Consider the following 24,220-nt stretch of genomic DNA (forward strand, 5'->3'; position numbering starts at 1 on the left):
TACTGCAAACTGGGGTGCCATGGAAGTGGAGTGACGAATGTAGACGAGCTTTCCAGAAGAGCAAAACACTAATCACATCGAAAGAGGTATTGGCCCATTGCAACCCAGCATTACCAATTCGGTTGGCATGTGATGCGTCACCCTACAGCATTGGAGCGGTGCTGTCGCACAAATTCTCAGACGGCTCAGAGAGGCCAATAGCCTTTGCGTCACGATCACTAACCTCAGCTGAGCGTAACTATGCCCAGATTGACAGGGAGGCCCTCAGCCTAGTGTGGGGAGTGAAAAAGTTCAATCACTATCTGCACGTGCAGAAATTCACCTTGCTGACTGATCACCAGCCTCTTGTCTCCATTTTTAACCCGAAGAAGGGCGTTCCGGTGATGACGGCGCAACGACTACAAAGATGGTCACTTTATCTAGGGGCACACCACTATGAGATTGAATATAAGGGCACGAAACAGCATGGAAATGCTGATGGGCTATCACGCCTGCCACTGCCTACTGCGGAGGAAGCACCAGCAGTGGATCCTGTCGAAATATTCCATTCGACTATAGTTGAATACCTACCGGTAACTAACGCTTGCATCGAAAAGGAAACCGGAAATGACCCGACACTGTCTCGGGTATATGATTTGACGGTGAGGGGATGGCCAGCACATGGCGACTCACTGTTGCCAGCATTCTTGACAAGGAGAGAACAGCTGTCAGTGTGCCGGGGGACCTTGATGTGTGGATCCCGAGTGGTAATTCCACCCAAGTTAAGGGATAGAGTGCTCAATGAGCTTCATGAGGGTCAGCTGGGAGGGGTAAAAATGAAAAGCCTAGCCAGGGCTTATGTGTGGTGGCCGGGAATCGATAAACAAATCGAGGACCTGACCAAGAGCTGCTCAGGATGCCAGAAAGTCCAAAATGCACCACCACAGGCCCCTCTACACCCATGGGAGTGGCCCTCATCTCCATGGCAACGGGTGCATATTGACTTTGCTGGTCCATTCATGGACTCAATGTTTTTAATAGCCGTGGATGCGCACTCGAAATGGCCTGAGGTCATCAAAATGTCCTCCACCACCACGGAGAAAACTATTGCAGTCCTACGGACCATTTTTGCCAGGAATGGCTTGCCAGAACAGATTTGCTCCGACAACAGACCACAGTTTGTGTCCGAAGAGTTCTGGAGGTTCTTGAAAAAGAATGGGGTAAGGCATTACACATCCGCCCCGTATCATCCAGCCACAAATGGATTGGCTGAGAGGTTCGTACAAACCTTTAAGAAGGCAATAAAGGCTATGTACAATGACAACATTCCGCTGCAGCACAAGGTGGACAATTTCCTGTTCGCCTACCGGAATGCGACACATGCAGTCACCAACCAGGCCCCAGCCATGATGTTCTTTAACCGAAGGTTAAGATCTCGCCTGGATTTGCTCAGACCAAACGTACGAAGAGATGTTGAGAGTAAGCAATTCCAGCACATCCATGAGAAGCCAACAAGGAGCTTCAATGTAGGGCAATCAGTCTTGGCCCGCGAGTACCGAACAGAAAAATGGCAGCCAGGAACGATATGCACACGGCAGGGGCCACTAATGTACACAGTGGACGTTGGGGAGAGCATCGTGAGATGCTATGCTGACCAGATCCTAGAGTCACAGGAGCAAGTCAACCCCATGCCTCGCCCATACGTACCTGGTGATGAACCCAACGTACAGGTCGCATCTACCCCAGAAACAGTAGCATCGGAAGCTGATGAACCAACCGACGACAGGGGGCCAGAATCGCCTCCGCACCAAGAGCAAGACACTCGGGAAAGGCGCAATCCAGAAAGGATCAGGAAGCCTCCCCAAAGACTGAATTTATAAATAGACTATTTTCAGCTAATGTTGCATGTTAAAAGTGTTAATTGTAATTAGTTTGATATTTAATTGTTAAATGAGTGTTATGGTACTGTTAATCTAAAAGGGGAGGAATTGTAATGTATGTACCTTTAAGGGGGGAACTACTTTGTACAGCTCATGTATACTGTAGTACCGACAGTGACCACACCTGTATATAACCCTCAGTAGTAATCTGTACAGATCAGTTGCAGTTTGAGCCACGTTGAGTAAACACCTGTTGTACCGTTCTCTGCAGTCCGTTTCTTATTATACACGGACGTAACAAGGCACTTTATATTATAAATATTGAAACGGTTTACAACAAGTAATGTTTATGGATGCAAAGTATACACGATATATCAGATTTTTAATAATGTATACAGGACATTGTTAATTCCCTGGGTCAAGATGCAAGATTTCTAGGTAAAACTTGATTTAAATTTTTTTTTAAAATTCGTTCATGGGATCTGGCCATCGCTGGCAAAGCCAGCATTTATTGCCCATCCCTAATTGCCCTCGAGGAGGTGGTGGTGAGCCACCTTCTTGAACCACTGCAGTCCGTGTGGTGAAGGTACTCCGACAGTGCTGTTAGGGAGGGAGTTCCAGGATTTTGACCCAGCGACCATGAAGGAACGGCGATATACTTCCAAGTCAGGATGGTGTGTGACTTGAAGGGGAACTTGGAGGTGGTGGTGTTCCCATGCGTCTGCTGCCCTTGTCCTTCTAGGTGGGAGAGGTCGTGGGTTTGGGAGGTGCTGCTGAAGAAGCCTTGGCGAGTTGCTGCAGTGCATCTTGTAGATGGTACACACTGCAGCCATGGTGGAGGGAGTGAATGTTTAAGGTGGTGGATGGGGTGCCAATCAAGCGGGCTACTTTGTTCTGGATGGTGTTGAGCTTCTTGAGTGTTGTTGGAGCTGCACTCACCCAGGCAAGTGGAGAGTATTCCATCACACTCCTTACTTGTGCCTTGTAGATGGTGGAAAGGCTTTGGGGAGTCAGGAGGTGAGACACTCGCCACAGAATACCCAGCCTCTGACCTGCTCTTGTTACCACTGATTTATTTTAAATGGTTTACTGCCACTGTTAAAATAGTGCCAATTGGAAAATCTACAGTGATGTTTTAAAAAAAACACAACAAATCCGCTTGATATTTTAAAGATTTTCAATTCTTTTTTAAATCTGCAAATGAGAAGACTATATTTAATCACTAAACTTAGATAGTAGATAATCCAACAGTGGAGCACGTAGACTTTTGTTTTATCTCTATATCCTTTCCAATTTCCTTCCCTTCTCCTGAAGGTGGGAGCTAGCCCAGTAGTTAGGTGGCCATTCTTTGTCTTAGTATCGGTCATGAGTCTCGTGATTTGTGGGAATTTTTAATATCCACCGTTCAGGCAGAAAATGTCAGCTATGTGAGCATTTAAAACACGACTGCAAATCATGGGACACGCGAGTAAAAACTGAGTGTGTTAGCAATGCTGCTGAATTCTTCAAGAACCTAGATGGTGAGTTGAGGCAGACTATTAAACCACGGAAGGCATCATAGCCAACTTGAGGAGATGCAACACCTGCCCTTTTACCTCCACCCTTCCCACCATCCAGGGCCCCAAACACTCCTTCTAGGCGAAACAGCGATTTACCTGTACTTCTTGCAATTTAGTATACTGTTGTAGGAGTCTACACACTCCTAGCAAAAAATACTGAACTCGGAGAGGTTCAACAGAAACGGTTTAATTGTTGAGGCTGCATGCTGAACACAAAATGGAGTCAGAGACTACACAAAGTACAACTCTCTTTCATCAGTGCACAGCTTCAACTGCTCCTCCCCCGGTCTGGGCTTAACTATGTTGCAGATCGAGTTTCTTAAAGGTGTGATCCTTCTTAAAGGCATGACGCCTGATTTATAGTCTACGGACCGGAAAGCGGATTGTATCCGTTCTGTGATCGGTACGCCACACAGCTCCCCCCAGAATCCACTAGTAGGGAGTGTACGAACTGGCGTGGTGGCTTGATGGCACGGCCGGAACGGCTCTTGGCGGTTGGTGTCGGGAGCGGGGCAGTCGGACGCGTCGGGCTCTTAGGCAGTCTGCCCCGCGGTGGGGGTTGGCCCACTTGAACGGGTTCGTTGGGCTCTAGGTGCGCCAGCTTGAGCCGGTCGACCGACCCCTTGTCAGTTCTGCCGCCCACTTCGAGGAGGAAGAACTTGTTCCCCGTCTGGAGTACCTTGTAGGGTCCGTCATATGGGGGCCGTAGAGGTCCTCGGTGGGCGTCATGGCGCACAAAAACAAATTTGGCCATGTGCAGGCTTGGTGGTACGCGGGTTGCTGGTTCGCCGTGCCGGCCGGTGGGTACCGGAGCGAACTGTTGTGCTTGGTTGGCAAAAGCGCGGCGTTGCTGGTCAGCCGACCAGGGGGTTGTGGCGGTGGGCAGGAACTCTCCGGGTACGCGCAGCGGCTGGCCATACACGAGTTCCGCCGCCGAGGCTTGCAGGTCTTCCTTGACCGCGGAGCGTAGGCCGAGTAGCACCCACGGGAGGCGGTCGATCCAAGCCTCGTCCTTGAGGCTGGCGCGGAGGGACGCCTTCATGGACCTGTGGAATCGCTCGCACAGTCCGTTGGCTTGGGGGTGGTAAGTCGTGGTGCGGTGAACGGCCACCCTGAGGTTTCGGGCGATGGCGGCCCACAGATCAGAGGTGAACTGCGGGCCTCTATCCGACGTCATGTCGGAGGGGACGCCGAACCGAGCGAACCAGGTACCGATGAATGCCCTCGCGATGTTGGCGGTGGTGGTGGACGTCAGTGGAATGGCCTCGGGCCAGCGGGTAGTACGGTCCACGATTGTCAGCAGGTGCGTGTGACCTTGTGATGGTGGCAGGGGGCCGACAAGGTAGATGTGGACGTGGTCGAACCTTCTTTCTGGCACGGTGAACTCCTCGAGTGGGGCTTTGACGTGTTGGTGGATTTTGGCACGCTGGCAAGCTATGCAGGATCTGGCCCAGACACGCACATCTTTGCGCAGGCCGCACCAGACAAATCGGTTGGCCACCAGTCTAATGGACGCGCGAGTGCCGGGGCGTGAGAGGCCGTGGACGATGTCGAACACCCGTTTTCGCCAGGACGCCAGGACTACGGGGCGGGGTTGCGCCAAGGAGGTGTCACATTTGACTGTGACGGCGGACGGGCCGCAGGCGACGTCGGTCAGTCGCAGCCCTGGGAGGGTTGTGGGCGCGGAGAGCAGATCGGGGTCGATGCGTTGCTCCGCTGCCAGTTGAGCATAGTCCACTGCCAGGTGGGCGCCGTGGACGGCGGGGCGGGATAGGCAGTCGGCCACCACGTTGTCTTGACTGGAGACGTGCCGGATGTCCGTGGTGAATTCGGACACTGCGGCGAGCTGGCGTTGTTGCCTGGTTGACCACGGGTCCGCAGATTTCGCCATCGCGAATGTCAGGTACAGTGCGAGGAGCTCGCGGTCAAAGGCGCTGTATTTGGCCTCCGGGGGGCGCAGTTGGCGGCTGAAAAAGGCCAGCGGTTGCCAGGCCCCGTCGACCCACTGTTCGTACATGGCGCCGACTGCGTGGTCGGAGGCGTCCGTGGTGAGGGCCACCCTGGCATTGGGCTGTGGGTGAGCGAGCATGGTGGCGTCGGTGAGTGCCTTTTTGGTCGAGTCGAAAGCGGTCAACATGTCCGCCGACCACTCGATCGCCGTTCTGTCTTTCTTACCCCGGAGGGCTTCGTATAGGGGCCGCATGAGGGAGGCCGTTCCGGGAATGAAGCGGTTGTAAAAGTTGATCATCCCCAAGAACTCCTGGGGGCCTTTGATGGTGGTAGGCCGGGGGAACTGCTGGACGGCTTGCACCTTGGCGGGCAGGGGAATGGCTCCGTCCTGCGTGATGTGGTGGCCGAGGAATTCGATCCTGCTGAGGCCGAATTGGCACTTGGCTGGGCTGATGATGAGCCCATGCTCACTGAGCCGCTGGAACAGGGTGTGGAGGTGCTCGATGTGTTCCTGCTTGGAGGAACTAGCTACCAGGATGTCATCCAGGTAGACAAAGAGGAACTTCAAGTCCCGGAGGACCGAGTCCATGAGCCGCTGGAAGGCCTGGGCCGCGTTTTTGAGGCCGAAGGGCATTCGGAGGAACTCGAATAGCCCAAAAGGGGTGATTATGGCCGTCTTGGGAACGTCCGTGGGGTGGACTGGCGCCTGATGGTAACCGCGCACCAGGTCGACTTTGGAGAAGACTGAGCGGCTGGCCAGTCTAGCCGAGAAGTCTTGAATGTGCGGTATGGGGTACCGATCCGGCGTGGTGGCGTTGTTTAGGCGCCGGTAGTCCCCGCAGGGGCGCCATCCCCCGTCGGGTTTGGTGACGATGTGGAGTGGGGAGGTCCAGGGGCTGTTGGAGCGGCAGATGATGCCGAGCTGTTCCATTGTGGCGAACTCGGCCCGCGCGATCTCCAGCTTGGCCGGGTCCAGCCTGCGGGCGTGGGCATACACCGGTGGGCCTGTTGTGGGGATGAAGTGTTCTACCCCGTGCTTAGCAACCTTCGCGGAGAAGGTCGGGTTGGTGAGGGCTGAGAACTCAGCCAGGAGTGCTGAGTAGTCGTCCGTTGAGCGGGCGCGGCACTGCCACGCCATTTCGGCGGATTGGGGGGGGGCCATGGCGCCCGAGACAGGTGACATGGTGTTCATGTCCACGAGGCGGCGCCGAGGCCTGTCGACCAACAGGCCGTGGGCGCACAGGGAATCCGCACCGAGGAGTGGGGAGAGCACCTTGGCGGTGATAAACTCCCAGTGGTAGCGGCGGCCTGCGAGGTCGATGGTGACGGTGCGGGTGCCGTACGTCCGGATGTCGGTGCCGTTGGCGGCAGCCAGCGCAGGGCCGCGGCCGCCTCGCTGGATCTCGAGGGCGGATGCGGGGATGATGCTGCGCTGCGCGCCCGTGTCGCATAGGAAACGGCGTCCGGAGGCGCTGTCCGTAACGTACAGCAGCGTGCCTGCTTGCCCCACGGCCATCGTGTAGGCCGGTGTGGGGGCGGTTGGAAACGTGCAGGGATGGCTGCAGCGGTGTGCCCATGCGCCGAACGGGGTATGGAAGTAGCAGTAGTCCTGGGTCGGAGGGCTTGGGGGACGTGGGGGCCTGGGGGGCCTCGTGGCCGAGCTGTGTGGCCGTGCGATAGAGGGTGGAGCGCACGCTGACGCTGCGGAGGCCAGGTCGGGGGTGACGGCGTGGTTGGAGCTGGCAGACAGGAGCTTATCGGCTTCGTCGGCCAGGGCCTCGAGGTCCATGAGGCTGGACGCCACAATCGCCGGGCGGATGCTGGGAGGTAGTTGGCGGATAAAGAGCGTGCAGAACAGGGAGCCGGGCGGTTTCTCGTCGGTCAGAGCAAGCATATGTGAGAGCAAGTCTGACGGTGTGGAGTCACCGAGGCCCGGGAGGTCGAGGAGGTGGCAGTTGCGCACGAATTGGGAGGCTGTGAATTTTTTAATGAGCGCGGCCTTGAGATGTGCGTACTTGCCTTCCTCCGGAGGGTTTTGTAGTGTTGTCCAGACTTTCGTGATTGTGGAGCTGCCCAGGGAGGCGAGGAGGTGATGCCCCCGAGTCAGAATTGCGATTCGGCTTGAAGGAACCAGGCGGTGGCCAGGTTCTCCCAGAACTCCAGCAGCTTCACAGAAACTGCGTTTGTGTCAGCCATGGTTACGCTTAGGAGTTGTCCTGAGCATCGGGGTCACCAATGTAGGAGTCTATGTACTCCTAGCAAAAAATACTGAACTTGGAGAGGTTCAACAGAAACGGTTTAATTGTTGAGGCTGCATGCTGAACACAAAATGGAGTCAGAGACTACACAAAGTACAACTCTCTTTCATCAGTGCACAGCTTCGACTGCTCCTCCCCCGCTCTGGGCTTAACTATGTTGCAGATCAAGTTTCTTAAAGGTGTGATCCTTCTTAAAGGCATGACGCCTGATTTATAGTCTACGGACCGGAAAGCGGATTGTGTCCGTTCTGTGATCGGTACGCCACACAGTACTCGCTGCTCACAATGTGGTCCCCTCTACATTGGGGAGAGCAAACACAGATTGGGTGACCGCTTTGCGGAACACCTCCATTCAGTCCGTAAGGGTGACCCCGAGCTTCCGGTCACCTGTCACTTTAATTCTCCGCTCCACTCCCACTCAGACCTCACCGTCCTCGGCCTCTTGCACTGTTCCAATGAAGCTCAACGTAAGCTCGAGGAACAGCACCTCATCTTTCGATTAGGCACTTTACAGCCTTCTGGACTCAACATAGAGTTCAACAATTTCAGACCATAACCTCGGCCCCATCTCTTTTTTTCCCATTTATTTCAATTTGTTTTTTCTCTCTCCCACATGGCAGCTGTCTTTCATTCTGCCATCGCCATTTACACTTCATCTAGAGCCATCTTTTGTTTCTTAACTTGTCCCATTACCATCTCCTTTTGCCTTGCACCATCTCTTAATCTCTCTTTGTCTCTTAATCTCTCCTGCCTTCTATCCTATCACAGACGTTCTCTTGTGTTCTTTACTCCCCTCCCCACTTTCCCTGCCCCTACACTTGCTTAAAAACCTGCTCGACCTCCAGCTTTTTCCAGTTCTGACGAAGGGTCATCGACCTGAAACGTTAACTCTGTTTTTCTCTCTCCACAGATGCTGCCTGACCTGCTGAGTATTTCCAGCATTTTCTGTTTTTATTATAGCCAACTTGATCCTGTTTTCCCTGACATCCGCGCACTCAATTTCCAACACAGATCACTAAAGAGCAATTTGGAGCGGAAACATTGGCTGATTTTTTTTTCTCCCTCTCTTGGCTGATGTCATTTGCCAGAACTGCTACTCCAACTGAGGACGGAGTCGAATCTGGTGCTCGGCTTAATATTACCATAAGGAGAGCTAACAGAGCATCTATATTAAAAGAACTAACAATGTTTTACAATACCTGGAAAGAGTTAACAACCTATGCCATGAGTGGGACCATCACTAGTTTTGGTAAGTGTCTCTTTTAATGTAATTATTTGGGAGGCATGGAACTCACTAATACTATGCTAAATGGACGAGAAAATTTCAAAATGCACTTTTCACATTAACATTGTGTTGATCTTTTAACATCTTTGATGTCAGGTATGTGTCAAATATTAAACATGTTACTATTCACTGTCTGAATTCTGTTGCAGTAATGGGATGCCGAATAGACATGATAAACTTACAATCTTCAATGTAGCAAAGCTTGCAAGAACTGCAGTCCATTTTCTCCAATGACATGCTCAATATTCAAAGGGTAGTGCTTGCAAGACTCAAAGGTCGTTTCACGGCTTCAATGATGCACTGGATTTCTTCTTGGCAGGGATTCAAGCCACTATGAAGGTTAGTTCAACTAATGTGAAGGCTAGTTTACAATCTGCTCGCACTATTATATTAAATGCCTGAGGCATGGCAATATAATCTGTGCAGTATCTTTGTTTTGCTGACATACAGGCTGGAATAGATTCAGCTCTGACTGCTGGTTTGGCTGACATTTGAGACAGCTCGCTGTCTGCACTCCAAGAAAGATTAACAGACATTCAGGATGTCATCTGCAGTAATCTGGACCAAGTTGATGACTGGCTGGGCTGCAAAATCTATTTACACTCACGGTGGTATGAAAATGAAGTGAGAATGCCAGTTTACAACTCAAAAGCAGTTTTTAATATGGGGTAAAAATTCTGCTTCTGCACTCCTGGTGCATGATGGGCTGGGAGTACATATCACAAAATTGTGTAACCCGAGCCCATGCTTTTCCTCCATTGTAATTAATGTGAAGAGCTGTGGGACGCCCCGAGGTCGTGAAAGGTGCTATATAAATGTAAGTTCCTTCTTCAAAGTATTATTTTCCAAGTCAGAAAGATGTTCTTCTTTTCACATGGCAGCTTGAAAAGCAACATTAAATATCGACATCCAAGTTCATCATCCACTTTATGGCCTCTGGTTAATATGGAGTGGATGGAAGCTATTTATTCAGGGCATTAGTCGAGCATTGGTTCACACGATGCTCCATGGTTTGGAGCCTCTCCACAGTCACACATGGGGGGCTATCCTTCATCTTTCATTTATGTAGCAGGGGTTTGCTGTGCCCGTATGAAGCTCTGAGGCGGTTCGCAGTGACCTATATTTTACACGGCATGGTGAATCCGGGTGGTTGATCCATGGGGTCCATGATCAGGTCCTGATTCTTGGCCCCACTGATTTCCCACGTCCTCCACCACTTGTCTTTTAGGTGAGAGCTTCGGCCACTAACCAGAAAGGGCTTCTGGACTTGGCGCATGTTGGGAGCTCCTGGCAATCTTCATTAATGGTCAGATCTGCGTTTGCCAGAGCCAGGTTGTATTCTCTGATTACTGCGGCTTCTCTCCTGAGAGATAGTGACAAGATATGTGAGAGCTCAGGGAGCTGTTGGTTGGTTTCAGCACTCTTGTGATTATCTTCATAGCGGTGTGCATTTGCATGTCAACAAGATTTGGAGAGGAAGATGGCACCCTTTACCTGGTCGTCTGTGGCACCCTTTACCTGCTCCAGCACAACTAATTCCATCAACAAGGCAACCAAACACCGATTGATGCCCTCCCGGTCCAAAAGCACCACACAATGAAATATATCAATTTTTCTTGTAGTAAATGTGACTCCTTAAACAACCACTTAAATTACTGTACAATAGCAAAATACTGCGGATGCTGGAAATCTGAAACAACAACAGAAAATGCTGGAAATACTCAGCAGGTCAGGCAGCATCCGTGGAGAGAGAGACAGAGTTAACGTTTCAGGTCTGTGACCCTTCGTCAGAACGGTTAAATCACTGTGTTGAGCAAGTGGGTGGATCAATCTTTGATTGCAAAGACATTCAAACAATTCTTGAAATGCTGTTAAAATTCATCCATTTATCAACAAACTGAACTTATAGGAAATTATGCTACTGTACATGTGGTATTTTCATTGTTATGTGCTGCTATTAATAAAACGTATAATCTTGTTACGGTAATATTAGTAGTGACAGTTAAATCTGTTTTGTTTATTAGAGGTTCCAGCTGATCTAAATTGTTTGTCTCTGTAACACAATTAGCTCTAGACATAAATCCATTACCAACTTTTGGTGCATTTCCTGTCCATTGTGGACTGGATTCAGATGTGGCTCACAGGTGAAAGAACTGTGTGTTAACCTTGCTAATCTTCTCAAAGATTCTTTTTTTTTTAACATGGGGTAAAGGACCTTGCACATTAATGCACATCTTATGAGGGAAAAGTGGTATTGGAGAGTTTTGAATTGAAAAGTAAAATATGAGCGGAACGGTCCCTTAATGTAGTTTCAATCATTTCCCTCCTGGGCGGTAACCGATCAGGCTACCAGTTTATTTTTCAGTTAGTGGGACAGATATGACAATATAAGCCTGATGTCTAAAACAAAATTGAGTGCAAGTGGAATCTAAACACTTCTGGCACCAAACCTGTGATGAAAGCACACATTAATCATATGAAATTGAGGTTGATATCCTCCTCTGGTTGTGTGCAGTGATTTGCAATCCCTGTTATTTCAACTATTTCTAAAATCAAATGTTCTGCTGTAAGTAGCACGTAATATAAATGATGGAAAGGAAGCAATTGATACCTTACTGCCCCCTTTTTGGTTTAAACATATTTTCCCCCTAATTTTTGATGGGATTTTCTCTGGAAGATTAATAACAATGGATTTCTCATCAACCCTCCAAGCTCCCCAAATATGCAAAATAACAACAGAAAATGCCGGAAAAACTCAGCAGGCCAGGCAACATCCATGGAGAGAGAAACAGAGTTAACGTTTCAGGTCGAAGACCCTTCGTCAGGACTGAGAAAAAAGCAGGAAATGAAACAGATTAAAAAGCAAGTTTGGGGGCTGGGAAATGGGGGAGGGGATGAAAGAACAAATATGCAAATAGCTCAATTTTTAATGAATCAAAGCAATGTAAACACAGAAAGAGGCCCATTGTACCAGTGCCAGTGTCAGCACTACATTCTGATTTCTCGTCTCTTTCCCAATATCCTTTACAAATGAAAGTGGAAATATCGGATGAATCAGAATTATAGTTAATTTTCAACAGATGCATCAACTGAGCCAGTCAGAAACACTGGCAAGAGTTCAGATTGGGATTTGCCTACGAAGATATCCTGGAATAAATAACAATCAATGTTTTGGGTGACAGTAGCAATGTTGAGTGAGGTTGAAGTGGAATAGGCTGCCCTAGTTTGACGTTCCATAGGTACTGCACATGTGTTTTACTCTGTTTAAAGAGAAAACATTTGATTGAGTCCTAATTCCCAATTCTGAATCATTGACTGTTTTAGCTGGACTTAAAAAGAGACCTACTTGGAAGAAATACTTTGGGGTAGATTTTGCCGAACCTGTCGGGAAGAAGGCGGGACTTCCCCTTTCGGGTTTTTGACCCGCCTACTTCGACGTCCGGCCAATCCGTGCGATTTTCCCTTGATTGACCTTGTTGAGCCCGCCCAACGGGCTCAGCAGGCCAATTAAGGGCCACCCGGCAACAGGTGACGTCACAGACTGCAATTTCATCTGTCAAGAGTTTTTGACAGATGAAATATCAGTGTTTTACAGCTGTTTGAAGCTGCCAAACACTGACAGTCTGAGTTCTGACATGAGTCATTCTGCACAGACTCAGTTAGAACTCTTACCGGCACTCAAAGCTGAAGGCTGTCACTTTTGACAGATCGCAGCCATTCAGCTTTCAGTTCCGGCTGATTGATGGGCTCCCAACGGCTACAGAAAGAAAGGCTGTAAAGGTAAGTACAGGTAAGTAAAAGTTCTTTACACACTTTAGACACACCAAACACACTTACCTTTACACTCATGCACCCATCACTCACCTGAGCGCCAACATCGCGACCCCTCCAACTCCTTCAACCCGACGGCCCACCTGCTCTAACCTGGCATGGCTTGGAGCCGTCGGGAAACACACACGAAACCCCTCAAAATAGGGGCGGGTACCCGCCGCCCCTGAAACTTACGTGGGGCGGGGTTTTGGGTGGGATGGTGTCGGGACCCCCAAATTCGGGATTTTCAGCCCCTGCCCGCCTGAAACCCCGCCCGATGGCTGGGGGAAAATCGGGGCCTTTGTGTTTACAAATATAGGAGCTGAAGATAAATGTTCAGCTTAAGTATTGAGAGCAATTTTTTTATATTACATTTATTTAGTGTTAAAGGATTTTAGGATAATTAAGATTTTAAATTACATTCAATTTTGCACAAGACTTTTTTGCTTAATTGCAATTCTGATCACTGATTAATACTTAGGACACCTTATTTCTTGCTTTCTTAGAATTACTGTTATAATTTAATGAATAGTTTGCTGTAATATTCCCATGGGCTACTCTTAACGAATTTCAATAAAAAAAAGTGAAAGACAAATTTGTTATTTAATAATTATAAAATCTATTGGCAATAAAGTGTGCAATTTTTAATTATAACTTCAAAGAAGTGGCAGACCAATTAAATACATACTTTGGTTCTGTCTTCACAAAGGAGGACACAAATAACCTCCCAGAGATGTCGGGGAACATAGGGTCTAATGAGAGGGAGGAACTGAATGAAATCAGTATTTGTAGGGAAATGGTGTTAGGGAAATTGACGGGATTGAAGGCCGATAAATCCCCAGGGCCTGATAATCTACATCCTAGGGTACTTAAGGAAGTGGCCCTAGACATAGCAGATGCATTGTTGGTCATCTTCCAAAATTCTATAGACTCTGGAACAGTTCCCATGGATTGGAGGGTAGCTAAAGTAACCCCACTATTCAAAAAAGGTGGTAGAGAGAAAAGGGGGAATTATAGACATCGGTAGTGGAAAAAATGCTAGAGTCCATTATAAAAGATGTAATAGCAGAGCACTTGGAAAACAGTGACAGGATCGGACAAAGTCAACATGGATTTACAAAAGGTAAATCGTGCTTGACTAATCTACTGGAATTTTTTGAGGATATAACTGGTAGAATAGATAAGGGAGGACCAGTGAATGTGGTGTATTTGGACTTTCAGAAGGCTTTCGATAAGTTCTCGCATAAGAGATTGGTGTGTAAAGTTAAAGCACATGGGATTGGGGGTAAGGTACTAACTTGGATAGAGAACTGGTTGGCGGACAGGAAGCAAAGAGTTGGAATAAACGGGTCTTTCTCTGAGTGGCAGGCAGTGACTAGTGGGGTACCACAGGGATCGGTGCTAGGAGGACCCCAGCTATCACAATATATATTAATGATCTAGATGAGGGAACTAGATATAATATCTCCAAGTTGGCAGACGACACAAAGCTGGGTGGGTGTGTGTGCTGTGAGAAGGATGCCGAGAAGCTCCAGTATGATTTGGACAGGTTGGGTGATTGGGCAGATGCATGGCAGATGCAGTATAATGTGGATAAATGCGAGGTTATCCACTTTGGTGGCAAAAACAGGAAGGCAGATTATTATCTGAATGGCAATAGATTGGGAGAAGGGGAAGTGCAACGAGACCTGGGTGTCCTTGTGCACCAGTCGCTGAAGGTAAGCATGCAGGCGCAGTAGGCGGTTAAGAAGGCAAATGGTATGTTGGCCTTTATAGCGAGAGGATTCGAGTACAGGAGCAAGGATGTCTTGCTGCGGTTGTACAGGGCCTTGGTGAGACCACACCTTGAGTATTGTGTGCAGTTTTGGTCGCCTTATCTGAGGAAGGATGTTCTTGCCATGGAGGGAGTGCAGCGAAGATTTACCAGACTGATACCTGGGATGGCAGGAATGACATATGAGGAGAGATTGGGTCGATTGGGCTTATATTCGCTGGAGTTTAGAAGAATGAGAGGGGATCTCATTGAAACTTATAAAATTCTAACAGGACTAGACAGACTAGATGCAGGAAGGATGTTCCCGATGGCAGGGGAGTCCAGAACCAGGGGTCACAGTCTAAAGATAAGGGGTAAGCCATTTAGGACAGAGATGAGGAGGAATTTCTTCACCCAGAGAGTGGTGAACCTGTGGAATTCTCTACCACAGAAGGCAGTTGAGGCCAATTCATTAAATATATTCAAGAAGGAGTTAGATATATTTCTTAAGGCTAAAGGGATCAAGGGATATGGGGAGAAAGCAGGGACAGGGTACTGAATTTGGATGATCAGCCATGATCTCATTAAATGGCGGAGCAGGCTCGAGGGGCTGAATGGCTTACTCCTGCTGCTATCTTCTATGTTTCTATTATTCCATTCGGATTGACTCCAGTGCTTGAAACCAAAGGCCACGGCGTAGATTTTCATGCGACCGCTTCGATCGGGCAGGAGGCGGGTGGAGTCAGCCTGCCCTGTGTCCAATGGAAGTGGTTGGAAGCCCAAACTATTTTCATGGTCATTTCTCATATAAATATAAACAAGTGCTGGTAGGCAACTCACTGATCGGAAAGATTGGGAAATCTGGCAGCTCCTCCACGAAGCCAAGCTGGTCACGGTAAGTAAAAGGTGGGGGGGAAAGCAATTCCGGGAAGGCCGGATATCGGGGTCAATTTTTGCATCAATGTTCCTCCGGGCCCCACAAAAACAATCTTTAAAAACTTACCCATGAGGCTTTTTTGCAGCAGCCTGCAGCAGTCACTTTAAGAAGCCGCTGGTTTGGTGGCTCAATGCCATGTATCGATGGGTGGAGTGTGCGCGGCGCATGCTCTGCCCATTGGTACTTGAAAATCGCATCGGGGCCCTATTGACAATATAGGACTCCTCCAAGCTGGATAGTTTAATCAGGCGCCTGCCTGTTTCTGGTGCGTACCCGAGCCTCCCATTTCAAGGCTTCCATCAAAATGGCGGTGGCTGGAGTGGCAGCGGAATGGTTTGTTAAATGTTGCTCTGCAATTTTCATCGCACTACCACTTTGTTCCTGCCTGGAGGTGAAGATGGAAATCGGCCCCCAAATCACTGGTCACTTTACTACAATGATCAATATGAGTTCATATGTACGTGAAAATATTGTTTAACACTTAAAACCTTAATATTTCACCATTTGTGATGTGTTTGTGTTTTCAGTAGAATTAATTTACAATGTAAATATTAACAGTAATTATTTAAACTGAACATGGATGGATTTAATTATCAACTTTAGTGCCGGACTGTTGAGGATCTCAAAAAGTTCTGTGTAGTGCGAGCAATATTGTAATGCTGGACAGACATGATTTTGATGACAAACTAATGCATCTGTTTTAGTAGGAAATCACCAGTCTGTTAATTAAATTTTGTGCAGGTGACTAAAGGTTGTTGCAATGGCATAGCATATTGGACCACCAATGTATATGCCAAGATAATAGAGTATCCAGATTTAATTCCCGCACATTACTGAGTTCCAGGTCTCAGTCCTGCTGGTGTGTGATGCAGAAAAGATAGCCTAGATGTTTGGCTGCTGGCCCCTATTGTAGAAGTGCTCATTTCAACACCAACTACATTGAGAATGCCCTCCAGCTACACAGGAGAATGTTCATTCACATAAATACATTTTTGAAAATACCCTTTTTCAAATAATGGCTGCATTTGTATAACTTACTTTCCTTTCTCTTTGTAGTCTATTGGTGCACAGGTACAGCCTTCTGGAAGGCAATGTCCCAGTGAAGGAAGAGCAGCCGTCCATCTTCAGCCTAAGGATTCCTTTTGTCAGGAAGAACTAGGTATCAGTGTAAGGACATTAGCAGATGGTATGAAACAGCAACCAGACTATTGACTTAATCTACATTACCCAGCTGTTCATGTACCTTAATGGGTGCTTCAGATTTTCTGGGTGTGCTGGGTCACAGAAGGTGATGGTGGAAAATCATGCAATACAATTCCAGAAGAAACTTCCAAGGTTCAAATAAAAGAAGTGTAAATATAATGTCTGTGTAAATAATTTCAACACAAATTAGGTAGATACTATTGGATATCAGAATATAATCATCATCTCCGCCATGATGCTGTACAGAGTTGTTGAGCACTGTCCAGGTATTTATCCATTGGGGGCAGGAGGAAGAGTCCTGCAAGATGCTCTTAACTTGTAACAGCTGATTTCAGGGCAACATTTGTACAGACCCGGGAGCAAGTCATCTGAAATCAAAAAAAGGAGAAATGGAGAGAAAATACCTAATATGTTTTTAAATGCTCAGCTGCAGAGGTGAGAACTTTTTAAAATACTTTAAAAATTTTAAATGTTTACAAATTTCTCATTAGTTCTTGTGTACAGTCCTCTTCTTAAAACTTGACCTGTGCCTGGTTAGAGGTTTTCAAGATGTTTTGAAGATCTCATGACGAATCTTCTTAGAAGCCACAGCAATTAGAGAGCATGCATCAATACATCTGCACCCTTATCCACTGTAATGCATCTTGGGCAAGCGTGTGATAGTTTTGTACAATCATCCATGTGAACAAGTGATTTAAGATGACGGCATTATTTACATTCCCAGTGCCTGTGCATAATGATATGGGGTAATCATGCAGGGTGATTGACAGTAGAGTCATAAGCCACGGCTATAATTGGTGTGAGCCTGACACTCCACATCCTTTTTTTTTTAAACTACCCACACAACATTTTCTTATTAAGTCAAAAATCATGTATATCAAACAAATGAATAAAAGTAATCCATTGTCTATAAGTACCGAGGGGTGCCTCTCTTTCTGCAAATCTAAGCATGCCTGTACCACTAATAGCTGTCCATCAATGTTAAAATCAGAAAAATAAGCATCCAAGCTATATTCATTTATATTCTTCACTGTCATTTACTTCACTAAAGTAGATTAAATAATGAAACAGGAAATGGGAACCTCGCCTATATAAAAAAAAAAAAATCTTCCTAACCTGGGGATGTGGATTTCAAATGTAGCGCTCCGCTGGTGCCCCAGCTGAAATTGACTAAAAGCACAAATTGGGGATTGAATATGAGACCTTCCTGTTGTATAGCTGCTATCGTCACCCCCTTCCTCAAAAGGTCCAGCGTCAACCCATTCATCCTCTCCAACTGCTGCGCCATCTCTGTTTGCTAATGTATCATTGCTTTCTTACTCCATGTCCAAAACTTCCTCTTTGAATCCCTTCACTCTGGTTTCCGCCCTTCTTCCAGCTCCAAATCTACCCTGTCCAAATTCTTGAAGAACCTGTGAGACTGTATCTTTATCCTTTTTGACTTTACAGCTGCATTTGATATGGTTGGCCAAATCCTCCTCCATAATCTCTCATCTGTTGTCCAGTTCCATGGGATTCCCCTTGCTTGGCTCCAGTCCCACCTATCCAAACACAGCCAGTGCATCTCTAGCAATAGCTTCTCTTTCCTCCCGTGCACCATCATCACCAGGGTCCTTCAAGAATCTATCCTTGGTCACTTGCTATAACTTATCTACATACTGCACTTTGCTGACATCATTTAAAGGCACCGGGTCAGCCTTGACATGCTGATGACACTAACTGTACCTCTCTTTTCTTGACCTCCTCACTGTGCTATCAGACTGTTTGTCCAAGTCTTGGATGAGTTACAACTAACACCAGCTTAACATTATGAAGACTGAAGTCATTTTCTTTGGGCTCTGCCACATACTCTCTTTCCTTGCCACTGACTTCATCCAGCTCCCTGGCCACTCACGCAGGCTGAACCAGACTAGTCACAGCCTTGGTGTCCTGTTTGATCATGAGCTGAGCTTTAAACCCCATATATCCTTCATCAATACTGCTTACTTCCACCTCTGCAACATTGCTTGCCTCCACTCCGACTTGAGCCCCTCTGCCCCTTATTGATGCATTTGACACCTGCAGACTCAACTATTCTGATACTCTCAGTTTTGACCTCCCAACCTCCAAAAACACCAGATTCTCCACAACTTTGCCATATATAAGCCAGTCTTGCTTGCTTATCATCCCATCCTTACTGAGATATATTGGCTCCCCCATCACCCAACACATTGGCCCAGAAATTCGGGTCGGGGGCTTCCCGCAGGTGCAAGCCCCCGATCTGCACTTACCTTGCGTGCCGGCCGTTGAGCTCTGGGCCACCGTGGAATTCCGATCCGGGGCCTGGTCCAGCTGCCGGCGCGCAGTGTTTGTGTATCCCAGGGGCGCAGTTACTTCGATGCGTCCCCTGGGATCACGTGGGCCATGGGGAGCCAATCGGAGCAGGGAATGCTCCATTCATAAGTCTGACAGGAAGTGCTGTCAAGACTTATAAATACTACGGCCCCAAAATAGCACCAAATCTTCAAATAATTTTTTTTTTTTAATCCCATTTTTAAAATAAACTATAAATTACATGCAATAACTATTTTAAACAATAATTTAAATTTTTGAAAAAAATAATTTTATTTTCTAACGGGGCTAAAAATAAACTTACCTTGCTTTAAAGTATTTAAAAATAATAAACCTGTGGAAAAAATGTTTTAATTTTAATTAATTCACCACTTAACCTTGTAAAAAGCAGGCCTTACGCCTGCTTTTTACATTTCTAACTTTTGCAGGCTTACCCTCCCGGGAAAACCTGTAAAAAAAACCTAAGTTTGATGTGCACGCGCAGCCTCTCCCGCGCACGCGTTCGACCTCTGAACCTCTTCGTTCAGAGGAATGGAAGTGCCAGTTTCCCGCGCATGCGCAGTGCATGCAGGAAACCGGCACTTCCATTGGGCCTACGGTTGAGTACCCCGTGCGTACTCACCCGTGGAGACCCGAATTTCTGGGCCATGAAATTTAAAATCTTTGTCAATAAATCCGTCTTTGTCACAACCCATCTCTTCAATCTCCTCCAGCCCTGAATGCTGCATTCCTCTCACCAGTTTTTTGTGTGTCTCGCCCTTCTTTCACCCTACCATTGGTGGCACAGCGTTAAGCTGCTTCTGTCCTACACTTTGGAACTCCTCTAAAGCTCTCTGCTTTTCCCTTCACCTTTTCATTAAAAAAAAATTCTCAAAATCCATCTCTGAGAAGCTTTTGCTCACCCATTCTAATTTCGAGCTTATGGCTTAGCATCCATTTTCCTTACACCCATTTGTGAAGTGCTTTGGGACATTTCTTAGGTCAAAGTATTAAATAAATGCAATTTGTTGTATGACTTAAGAGCACACCAAGTGTGTTTAGTGACTGAAAAGTCTGAGTTACTAATCTCACCCATTCTGCAGTAGGGAGGTGCTTTGTTGAAGCTCATGGTCTTTCCACCATAGGTTGTAAAAACCAGAGGCATTCTTGAGCAGTATTGCATTGCTAACTCACTCAGAGCAACATTAGCAGAAGCCTGGGAGAAGATCATCTGCCTGTTTCCCCTCTGTCACAGTCTGCACATGGTCTGGGAAACCAGGGAACTGGAGCGATAATAAAGGGATCGCATGCCATCTAAACGAAAAAAACATTATAAAACTATTTTTTCCCTGTCTGGTTTTGCTGAAGCTTGTGCTAACGACATCCTGAATGATTGAAAAGCTGGAGTAACTACTAAGCCCATCAGTGTGGTGATGGAGCCGAATCAATCTCAGTAGTTACAGTCATTAACCCAGCATGATTCACAAACTTATCATTCAATTGTACATGCTAATTCACTTCCTGCATATTGTCTGAGTCACCTGACTCCTCCCAGTCAGTTCCTCCAATATTGTCATCAGCACTTGTTATTTAAACAAATATTCAGAAAATCACCAATATTTTTATGGACTTTTTTTTTTAGAAAAAAGATACAGAGATACTCACAGAAAATATAGTTTGCTGGATGTTGGATAATGCACGGGGTTGATGTCACAAAAAAGAGGGGAGACTCTTTCCAACCCAGAAAACTTAGTTTAGAAAACAGAATTCGGCATGATTCCAATGAAGTACAAGAAGCCCAGCAAAAGCACTTCAACTTTCTTGTAACTGGTGAACCCCAATTTTTTTAATGCAATTTCCTGGTGTTGGTCAGTCATAAGAAAGTTGAAATCAGTCACTTTTTAAAAAATGCACCAAATATGAACAGATCTAATTGAGATGATTGCAGCAATATTTTCATATTTCTTGTGACTGTCATACAATTTTGTGTCCACTGAAGTTAATAAAAGTGATTTTGTCCCAGTAAAATATAATTTTGTTTTAAAGCTGAATATGATCTGAAATTAAATGATGGGTGTTAAATGTTTTGTCTTATAATACTCCTGTGAAGCGCCTTGGGACATTTTACTACATTAAAACTTATTTTAATAAAATAAAAATTATTTTAATTTAAAAAAATTACCCATTTAAAACTGAGATGAGAAGGAATTTTGTCTCTGAGGGTAGTAAATCTGTGGAATTCTCTGCCCCAGAGAGCTGTGGAGGCTGGGTCATTGAATATATTTAAGGTGGAGATAGACAGATTTTTGAACAATAAGGGAGTAATGGGTTATGGGGAGCGGGCAGAGAAATGGAGCCGAGCCCAAGATCAGATCAGCCATGATCTCATCAAATGGCGGAGCAGGCTCGAGGGGCCAAATGGCTTACTCCTGCTCCTATTTCTTCTGTTCTTATTAAAGGTGCTATATAAATACAAGTTGTTGTTGTTGTTGATGGTTGCCTGAAGTTTGTTGATTTTTCCCAAGTACAATAATGTTATAATCTATCCATTATTTATCACCAGATTTTTAATTTATTTAGTTCTATTATATATCATTTATTTGTAAATGAGTTATAGAATAAAATCCAGAATAGCTCCCAGCAGCAAGTCCATTTGGTTGGAACTGCACTTCACATATTTTGTTATACCCTGTACAAGCAACAAACACCTGGACAACACAACATTTTTCAGGGGTAGGGTTGCAATTAAAGTTTAATAATGTTTTTATAATATTAAATATTCCTACACCTGTTACTACTGCATAACTCTAGGACAATTCCACTAATGTAGAATAATAGACAGCTGACAGTGAGTTACAAGGCAATAATTCAATAGATTGGGTCCGTCAGAACAGTTAGAGCAAACCTTCAATTGTTCATGTATATCAACAAAAATCCTTGAGATTTAGTTATTCCTTCAAAATCCCTGCTAGCTATTTGTTATATGGAATAACACATATAGTTTCATTAAAATAATCAAAATGGCGTATTTCTTCAAACTAAACATTTTTTATAACATCAATCAAATGTGAACATTGTTATGCAGGGAGCAAATGATAGCGACTACTAGACAGTCTCCATTCATTTTTACATTTTAAAACTATAATAAAGTTACATTTTATACATCGTGTACAGATAGAATGCACCTGCACAGAATAGCTTACAAGTAGCTGTATCATTAATATAAGGCACTTGAGTTTGTGGTGCCTGTGAGTTATTAGAATGACATCACTCTGAATGCTGTACTTTTTATACACCACTGCCTTGCAGTATACGTCCTCTGAAACTCTCTCCCCAAAAAGCTGCTCTAGCTAGGTCAACTGAAAATTTCAAAACTGAGATAGATTTTTGTTAGGCAAAGGTATTAAGGGATATGAAATCAAGGTGGGTAAATGGAGTTAAGATACAGATCAGCCATGATTTAATTGAATCGCGAAGGGCTGATTGGCCGACTCCTGTTCCTATGTTCCCGAGTGGTTTTTTTTCAGCAGCCAGATTATAAACTATGGACTGAATTTGACATGCTTTGTGCAGTGATAAAAATGCATTGACGGTGCATTTCATGATGCAGACTCGGTTTGCAAATCTATTCTCCAACATCGTTTGCTATGCCACCTTTAGTTTGCAGTGCGCAAACAAGAGGGCAGTCGAAATTGAGTCCTTATTAATACAGTTCCCAGGTGCTTCCGCGTAACAATAGAGGGGACTGCTGCTGAAAGGGACTGAACCTGGTAGGTGGGGACAGGCAGGCAGCACATTCAAAACTCAGAACAGCAGTGCAATTTGGGGACTTTCATTTATCCATTATTTCCCCTTATCAGACTGGGGTTGATAGGGTAGCTCCCTCCATTTATAGAGATTGCGTTCTATAAACTTCAAAATTTGCTTTTGGTTTTTAAATCAAAGCGTATTACCCCAGCGTTGAGAAATTGTATATAATTTCATCAATGCATCATGCTTCAGAAACACGACTGATTGCAGCCTGCAGTGGTTTCGTGGAAAATATTAACATTACATTTAACCTGCACCAATGTCAAATGAACCCAATCCAGCCCACTCGAGTTGCGAACAGTTTTCTCCTCTCCTTGGCACGTCGGATCCGCCCCCCTCCCGACCACTGATTGGTTGCTCAGATTCCCTCTGCATTTCTGTGTGGTCGAGGTGGCTGCCAATCACCCGGAGCCCGGCTTCCGTTTGGCTGGAGCGGCTGTCAATCCAACGTAAATCCCTCCTGTGAATGGGCGGCGCCGCTGTCAGTCATTCCGCCTCCTCCACTCAGGTTGAGCGGGAAGGCGTGCCACTCCGTCCTCTCGAAGCACGAAGCCAGGTGATTTAATTCAACAAAAAACAAAAAAAACAAAATCAGGACTTTGTGACCGGGGCCGTTGGGGAATCGTTTTAAAAGTTGTGTCCGTTTTTTAAAAAATTACCGGGGTGGAGAAAAAAAATAATACATAAGTTTTGGAAAAAAATCTATAGGCGATGAGGTGTTTGGGTGTAGATGCGACAGGACGGCGCGGGGACCGTTAGTTGTCGGCGCGGGGATGTGAGGAGAGGTCGGCGGAGTGGCCGCTCGGCTCGGCGCTGGTAGCGGTTCGATGGAGGCGATCATCGACGTGGACTCGCTCCTCTACTTTGCTGCCAGTTTACACCAGGGGTGGCTGCGAGTGTACGGTGAGTCCTGTCCAGGAGAATTATAGACTCAAGACTTCTTCTCCACACCCCCCGACCCCGCCATCGCCATCTCTCTCGACCTCCACCACCAACCGTGAGAATTTCCTCACCCCAAACTTTCTGCCGAGCCAGGCGCGGGGTGGACAGGTGCAGCAGTTGTCTCGATCTTTTGGCGCACCGATTTCATCCCGGTCTCTCAAAAAAAAAAAATCAATGAAAACACCAAAAAAAAGTTGTTCTGTCATTAAAAAAATTAGTTTTTTTAAATATATTCAAAAATAAACGGAATAACGACGTGAATATGTACTTTAAAAAAGTCCACCGGTCCCTGTTCTATTTTGATTTTAAAATGTCATTGATTTTGGGGTCGAGAAGTAAATTACAATTGATTTATTTATATTAGTTTCTGGTGTAATTTTCCAGAGTTGACGGACTTGGTTTTTCTTTCCGCGCTTGTTGGGCGCCAGATGGAGGCACGTGCGAGGTGTGCGCGGAGCACGCGGTGGGAAGGGTGTGTGCAAGAGGGGTGTGAACCATAGGTGGGTGTGTGTGTGCGCTGGATGGGGCACGTACAGGTACTAGC

At 46.3% G+C, this 24,220-nt stretch overlaps 1 protein-coding gene across 3 annotated transcripts in view; it reads left to right on the forward strand.

Annotated features, from left to right (window-relative positions):
* The first annotated feature begins 23,234 nt into the window (after positions 1-23,234).
* Positions 23,235-24,220, forward strand: part of LOC147101722 (disabled homolog 2-interacting protein-like) — an 824,147-nt gene continuing 823,161 nt past the window's right edge. For 2 of the 3 annotated variants that reach the window (XM_085965569.1, XM_085965573.1), the window contains exon 1: positions 23,235-23,637. In XM_085965569.1, coding sequence (XP_085821695.1) covers positions 23,562-23,637 — 76 coding nt within the window. In that variant the 5' untranslated portion in view covers positions 23,235-23,561. The remainder of the gene's footprint in view (positions 23,638-24,220) is intronic. The other variant, XM_085965570.1, reaches the window with a different exon arrangement.

Source organism: Somniosus microcephalus, chromosome 23 (genome assembly GCF_052327205.1).
Source record: "Somniosus microcephalus isolate GS21.2 chromosome 23, FLI_Smic_1.0, whole genome shotgun sequence".
In the NCBI taxonomy this organism is placed as follows: domain Eukaryota; kingdom Metazoa; phylum Chordata; class Chondrichthyes; order Squaliformes; family Somniosidae; genus Somniosus; species Somniosus microcephalus.